This window comes from Salvia hispanica, chromosome 3 (genome assembly GCF_029641045.1).
Source record: "Salvia hispanica isolate PSC_SH4W2 chromosome 3, Shi_PSC_v1, whole genome shotgun sequence".
Classification (NCBI taxonomy): domain Eukaryota; kingdom Viridiplantae; phylum Streptophyta; class Magnoliopsida; order Lamiales; family Lamiaceae; genus Salvia; species Salvia hispanica.
In genome coordinates, this window is record NC_142694.1 from 16,835,023 (window position 1) to 16,842,197 (window position 7,175).

The following is a 7,175-nucleotide window of genomic DNA, read 5'->3' on the forward strand; positions in this document are numbered from 1 at the left end:
AGCAAATAAAAGCACCAGATGAAAGGAGAAAAGCACCAGCCCAAGAAACCCAGGTTCGACAAAAAGCTACACTACTTTATTTTATTATTTTATTTTCAGTGGGAAATAATGTATGAAATTTCTAAAAAAAAGGAAGAAAGAAGATGAAAGATGAGAAGATGAAATTGAATTGCAAAAATAATTAGGGACTTAATTAGGAAGTAAAAAATCAGAATTAAAAATTTAATTTGATTAAAATTGGAATTAAATCCATTAATCGTTAATTCTTAATGGAAATATTGACGGAGGACCAAAATGATCAAATTTCCATATGTTAAGGACCACAAAATCCAAAAGATAATATTTATGATCAAAAACGTAAAATGATCATATGTTCAGGACCAATTTTAGTCTTTACTCTTTACGCAATAAACGTTTCACAGCCTTGATTTCTTGTCACGCATGAACCATCTTCACCCTTAGGTCGTTCTTGAGACTGACTAACCATTGCATAGTATTTTATTCAAACTTCAACTGATTCGTGTACAGTCGATCAATACCACAAGTTTAGCCAATACCATAATCATATTCACAATTTCAACATTAATTTGTATTTATAAAATAATTAAATTGAAAGATGTAAATAGAAAATAGTTAAATAGTATAGAGCTGGAGAAACTAAGGCTCTATAGTCACGAGAATTATAAAAAATACGAACTGTGGAAAATACTTGGGCGACTAGTGCTGAAAGGACCACAGAGCCCCACAAATAAAAGGCAGCATTGATACTCACACTCACATGAGTGCACTTAAAAAGTGACACGATAAAAAACCCCAAACACAAATGGCCAAACCGTCCCACAATAAGTAAAAGTGCCTTTTCGGTCTTCGCAGGGGTTAAGAACCAATATAAAGCAGCCAACGATTTGACCCTCAACAAAGCAAAGGCCACAAAACGTTATGCAAATTAGAACACAAGTAGATATTTTAGCATTCACCATTCAACACAAAATTCTTCGAAATACAACATCTGTCTGCTAAAACCAGCCACACATCAAACATTAGTCTCAAATAGACCACAATTTATTCTAACTCAAATTCCGCCGAAAACACCATAACGGATGTGACCTTAGATGAACGTAGCAAGTTACTGGGTGGAGTGAATATGCTTGATCAGATCAACCACACGGGTGCTGCAAGAAAAAAGGTACCGAATCAACTAAAATGAACCTCAACCAAGGTAGGATGACAGGCACTGCTATTAGGAAAAGAGCATCAGAATTACCTGTAACCCCATTCGTTATCGTACCACGAAACGAGCTTCACAAAGTTCTTGCTCAAAGCAATTCCAGCCTTGGCATCGAAAATGCTTGACCTGTTTGCAATAACGAATACCATTAGTTTCAAACATAGGTATGATCTCAGAATGCCAAGTTCTATAATAAGCTCACCTGTTGTCGCCGACAAAATCAGTAGACACAACATCATCTTCGGTGTAGCCTAGAATTCCCTTCAGATTTCCCTCAGACTCCTCCCTATCGAACAAACAGAGCTGATTAGATTCCACTCAATGTTTCCATATCAGGTACTACATCACTAAAAAGCAAAATCTTACTTGAGTGCTGCTTTGATTTCATCATAAGTAGCTTCCTTCTCTAACCTCACTGTGAGATCAACAACAGAAACATCAACTGTTGGGACACGGAAGGCCATTCCAGTCAATTTTCCGTTCAAAGCAGGAAGAACTTTGCCAACAGCCTTCACAGAAAACAGGAAAATAAAAAATTAGTCATGCATAGCAGAAAAGTAGATTTAACTTGTTAAACAATTAAGCTACCTTAGCTGCTCCAGTGCTACTTGGGATAATATTGAATGATGCAGCTCTTCCACCTCTCCAGTCCTTGGCAGATGGTCCATCAACAGTCTTTTGGGTAGCTGAACGAGACATAATATAATCAGTCTAAGCAGATAGATTCATACAAAATAACATAATATGGTAATTATACTTATACTAACCTGTGATGGAATGGACTGTTGTCATAAGACCTTCAACAATACCAAACCTATCATTAATAACCTGAAAGTTCACAACGTTATAACCTTAGAAGAAAGATGATAAAGAATAAACATAAACAAATGACAGATGGGACAAGTATGGCATACCTTTGCCAATGGGGCAAGGCAGTTTGTGGTGCAGCTAGCATTAGAAACAATGTCAAGATCAGGTGTGTATGACTTCTCATTGACACCGACCACAAACATAGGTGCATCCTTGCTTGGAGCAGAAATAACAACCTTCTTAGCACCTCCCTGTATCCAAAAGCCCAATTCATAACTTCAGTAACAGATACTTAGAGAAAAATAAGCAATTGTCTGTAAAATATGGCTGTAATAAATGATTTCATGAAAACAAGCAAGAACAACTGCCAGTTTGATGCAATACCTTCAGATGAGCTGCAGCCTTATCCTTGTCAGTAAAAACACCAGTTGACTCCACAATGTACTCAGCCCCAGTTGAAGCCCATGGAATCTCCTCGGGATTTCTACCAGTGCCATAAAGTTAGGAAGTGAACAACTAATGTGTATCATAGCACTGTCAAAGAAATATATGTTGATGAATTTACCTGAAGCCGAAAACAGTGACAGGCTTCTCACCAAAGAGAAGGGTTTTCTCATCCTTAACCTTGAGCTCGTGGTGCTTCCATTGGCCGTGCACACTGTCATACTTAAACATATAGGTCTGCAGCAACAGGTACCAAATATTAATCACACTATAATATTAGCTTCCACCAATAGTGTACAAGTCAAATCCATTTCAAAAGCCCTCCAACTAATAACACAGAACCTAGAAACATTATAAACATTGTCCCCAGAAACATCCAATAGTGTGCAACGAATGCTAATAAATCAGTTCCTCTACTTGATATTTACTAGGAACTCCATTATTCGGTGATTTCTTCATTTTCCCAACATACGAGTATTAAAATGCAATCGTAGATTATAGATCGAGTTTTAGAGAAAGAGGTAACATGTACAAGTAAACTTAGACAAGTCATAAACTTCTCTCAAACCAGTACAACAGTAAATCAAAACATCCTGGTGAAAAGACAAACTTATGATCTGTAAATCGGAACGCACTGCAAGCTAACAAGCAAACTACATATACAGATGCGCTTTCGCAGGCCGATTTAGAAACTTACACTTAATACAACATAAATCCAGATCGCAAAAAGACTTCGAGGAGTAAGTAGAAAAGGAAAATTATCAAGCAAATTGGATCAGAAAAGGATGAAGTCAGAGATGAATATACCATGTAGTCAACGGTGATGAACGGATCGTTGACAGCAACAAGCTCAACATCGTCTCTTTGAAGAGCGACTCTGGCAACCAGACGGCCGATTCTACCGAAACCTTTATCCAACAACCAAACAATCAATCAATTTCAATAGCTCATCGAGGATTATGCTAGATCCAAACAACATAAATATACGATAGATCAGATCTATTACCATTGATTCCGATCTTAATCTTCGCTGCGCCGAGAGAGAAAAAAAAAGGCAGATCAGAAACTAGTAAAAGAGACGAACAAGCTAATGACAAACCAGGAAGAAAAAACGAAAATTACCCATTTTTGTTTGTAGAGTGAGAGGTACTGATAGAGCTAGAGTCGAAATAGAGAGTGGTAGAATGTGTGGTGAACTACGGAGACTGAGGTTTATGTATTTTGAGATAAGCAGGTGTGATACGATGCAACCGGTGCATGCGCCATCATGGATCTGGGCCGTGCATCAGTACACGTGGTGTTGATCCGCCCTAGGTTTGCGTGAAAAGCTGTAAACAATTAATCAGCGGCTATATTCTAGAAAGTTCCCAGCATTCGACGGCTGAGATTGTTTTTGAGTGGAAAATGGTGGGCACTCCGCCACCCACCACTGTCGCGACATGTCAGCTCCACGAGAGTTTGGCTATTAGCGAAATATTTTAATTATGATCTTTTTAAATCGTAACGGATATATACATATCGCAATATTATCTCATTTATAACGTTTTTCAAATATCTAATTATACAAAAAAATTGGCAATAACACATTAAAAATGTCGTTTGAGCAAAAAGAATCAAATATCTTTTGTGTTTCAAATTTTCAATAACATCTCATTTTATGTGTTTGAGGTGGAAAAAATCGCTAAAGATTATAACAATATGAATTACCTTTCCGTCACCATATTTTACAAGATACGCATTAGTGCATTTGTCCCAGTTAGGGGATTGATAGATTCTAATCAAGGATTAAGAAACTTTAAACAAATTAAGATAATTGAATTTAAATAGAACTACTTAACGCATTGTACACCTCGACATACATACGTTTTCGTTTACTACTTTAATTCCATTTGAAAGACTCCAAATTAAAGCTATTACAAAACCTTGCAAAAAATAATTTAATGGATACAATAATTGTTTATTGTGTAGTCGAATGCAACAATAACTACAATTATTTCAATTGTACTGTACTCTATTATTTGTTAGTTGTCTTCGAATTTTTCACATTTTTCCCCGTCTATATAGTAGATTAGTAGCTCATAGATACATGAAGTAGATATTAAATCTAGAGTTTTTAAAAATCTTCAATATTGACCAATCTTCCACACTAGAAGATTCAGTAACTATACAATTTTATGAACTCTGCTTTCTACAACGTACTCCCTCTATCCCATGTTACTCGCATTTTTCATTTTAGTTCGTAAATTTGAGATTGATTTTTTAATATAATAAAATTAGAATTTTAAGTGTAATGAGACGTCACTTAATAAAGGACCTCTTAACTTATACTAACATATTAATTAAATGCATTAATTCTAACTTAAACTATAAATAGTGTAAGGAGTTTGTGACGTGCCGAAAAGTAAAAGTGTAAGTAACATAAGACGGAGGGAGTATAAAATATTTACCGACAATGAAAAATTAAGGTAAATCATCTCAATCTAACAATATATAAATATTCTTCGCAATTTAAATCATACGAGTATTTAAGTTTTTTAGTTAATTATTGGGTCAGGAGATATATAATTTGTAAAGAAGAAACAAGCCCAAATATTGAGATGTAATCTGGCCCAAAAATAAAACCTAATTAAATGAGCAAAACTTGTCACGCGGCATAAAAGGTCTGGAAATCTAAGTACTCCTACTATCCATGTCATATTTTCTATAAATAAATGGTTTAAAAATAATGTTTTTGTTAAAAAATTGATTAAATCTAAGTATTACTTTTTCCTTCTTTGTTGGCAACTTTTCTTAGTACTTATTTTAATTACATCATATGTCACATGCCACATCATATACACTTTATTCATCAACTTATTTTTTACTCACAAATTCCACTACTTTACAACAAAAATTAGTGGGACGCTTCCAAATTGAATCAAATCACTCTCACTATTGTATTTATTACAACCAAAATTTTGTGGCACGCTTCCAAATGAATCAAACGACTCCCACTCACTCACAATTGACTATTGTATAAAGTGTATCAAACGAAAAAAATCAGCAATCAAGAAGGAGGGAAGTAGTAAGCATAGACGGCATAAAAGGTTTGCGCGAGAGTCAACATCACCAAGACGATCGCAGCAATGAAGGATATAATCGACCACGGATTATTGAAATACTTGTGCGTCAAACTCGCCCTCCACGCATTCCACCGGTGATCGTAGTACCTATTCACCTTCTCCGACAGCCTCGACAGCGAGCTGTCGTTGATGTCGAACACCACCTCCTGACACAGCCGGTTGAACAGCTCCGCCACCTCCCCATCGCTCCCCAGCCAATTCTCCACTATGCCGCAGTAGTGCAGGTAGCTCACATCGGCCGGGGAGTCGATGAGGTTGTCCATGAATATCACGTACGACGTTATGTCGTTCGTGCAGTCCAGATGGCACTGCTCGAACGCGATAAGGTTGAGGAACAAGGACTTTGTCCCATCGTGCACCAGCAGCCGCGGTATTTTCAGCACCCCATTGCTGAAGTCAATGTCCCAGAATCTGTCTGTCTTTTTTCTTTTAAATTTGATCCCGGCGTCTTTCAGCTCCGTCACGCAGTGGATTAACTGCTGACGGCGCTTGTCCGCCACCCGCCCAGCATGGGACCATTTTTTGATCCAGACACGCGGGGCGGGCTTCGGCCCTGCGCGGACTGCCAGCAGACTGCGCCTGAACACCTCCAGGCAATGCAGTCCGCCCTGGTCCGCCAGCGGGTCGAAGGCATTGCCGCCGGCCGCGTTCGCGGCCGGCAGCGGCTCGTCCGTCGGCATTAACGGATCAAAAAACCGAAGCGCCAGGCTGGCGACGGAGGATCCGTCGCCAGCCTGGCGCTGGATGGCGTGGACCCGGTCGAGGACGAAAAGGGGAATTTGGTTTTCAAGCATGATCATGTCGCGCTGGATGGAGTGCATTGCGCCGCGCATGGCGAAGACCGGGTCGCTGCGGGAGTAGCCCAGTCTGGCGAAGCCCTGCGCGGCGCCGCGGAAGAGCTCCAGGGCGAAGGAGGAGTCGAGGACCAGCATCTCCGCGAAGTCGTTGCTGCTGAGGCCGATGGCGCCCTCGTAGCAGGCGCGGGCGCGGTCCTCGAGCTCCTTCACCGCGTCGAGGTACAGCTCGACGCGGTGGCCCGTCCGCTTCAGGACGTGGTGGAGGGCACGCCACTTGTGGCGCTCCATCCCGCGGAGACGCTTGCGGCCGTGGTGGTACGGCCCGAGCGACACCGTCTGCGGAATGTAGGCCTTGTCGTCGCTGTCGCGGAGGCACTGCGGGATCCGGTAGATGGAGAGCTTCGCCCACGCGCCGGCGCCGTCGTCGGCTCGGGCCTGATCTAGCTTCTCTTTGATGGCGATCACCCACTCCGACTCCGCCTCGCCGGGAGTGATTAAAGGTTGATTTTCGTGTATATGCGGTGGATGGTCTGGGAAATCGATGGGAGGTGGATTTGTGGAGGGGCTTTGAGCATTTTGGAGGCCATTTTCTACTGCTTGATTGAGCTTGAGTGTGATGAGGTACCAACTGAGGAGTTCTTTGTTGAAAACTGCAACCATTTTCGATCTGATCTCTCTCTTGATTTTGGATCTTTGGAGATGATTATGATATTAATTTGTGATATCGACTTTCTTCTTTTTTCCTTTTTATGACTTTTTGCTTTAAAATAATGC

General features: G+C 40.2%; 2 protein-coding genes across 2 annotated transcripts; both read right to left on the reverse strand.

Moving 5' to 3' along the window:
* Positions 1 to 946: 946 nt before the first annotated feature.
* LOC125211574 (glyceraldehyde-3-phosphate dehydrogenase, cytosolic) lies at positions 947 to 3,737 on the reverse strand. Its single transcript, XM_048111432.2, has 12 exons — positions 3,605 to 3,737; positions 3,489 to 3,512; positions 3,290 to 3,390; positions 2,604 to 2,719; positions 2,423 to 2,522; positions 2,143 to 2,289; positions 1,996 to 2,056; positions 1,817 to 1,914; positions 1,595 to 1,737; positions 1,431 to 1,514; positions 1,265 to 1,354; positions 947 to 1,172 (listed from the first exon to the last, which is right to left on the reverse strand). The coding sequence occupies exons 1-12, from the start codon at positions 3,606 to 3,608 to the stop codon at positions 1,127 to 1,129; spliced, it is 1,014 nt and encodes a 337-aa protein (XP_047967389.1). The 5' UTR covers positions 3,609 to 3,737; the 3' UTR covers positions 947 to 1,126.
* A 1,563-nt stretch (positions 3,738 to 5,300) lies between these two features.
* Positions 5,301 to 7,175, reverse strand: LOC125211573 (UPF0481 protein At3g47200-like). The gene has a single exon (XM_048111431.2). The coding sequence runs from the start codon at positions 7,059 to 7,061 to the stop codon at positions 5,529 to 5,531; it is 1,533 nt and encodes a 510-aa protein (XP_047967388.1). The 5' UTR covers positions 7,062 to 7,175; the 3' UTR covers positions 5,301 to 5,528.

Excerpts from the sequence above, each read along its gene's own strand:
- LOC125211574 (XM_048111432.2), bottom strand. Across the intron at positions 2,720-3,289 it reads TCATCACCGTTGACTACATG|ACCTATATGTTTAAGTATGA; the intron begins GTATATTCATCT and ends CTGTTGCTGCAG. Across the intron at positions 1,915-1,995 it reads AACAGTCCATTCCATCACAG|CTACCCAAAAGACTGTTGAT; the intron begins GTTAGTATAAGT and ends TGTCTCGTTCAG.
- LOC125211573 (XM_048111431.2), bottom strand. The coding sequence starts at position 7,061 with ATGGTTGCAGTTTTCAACAAAGAACTCCTCAGTTGGTACCTCATCACA.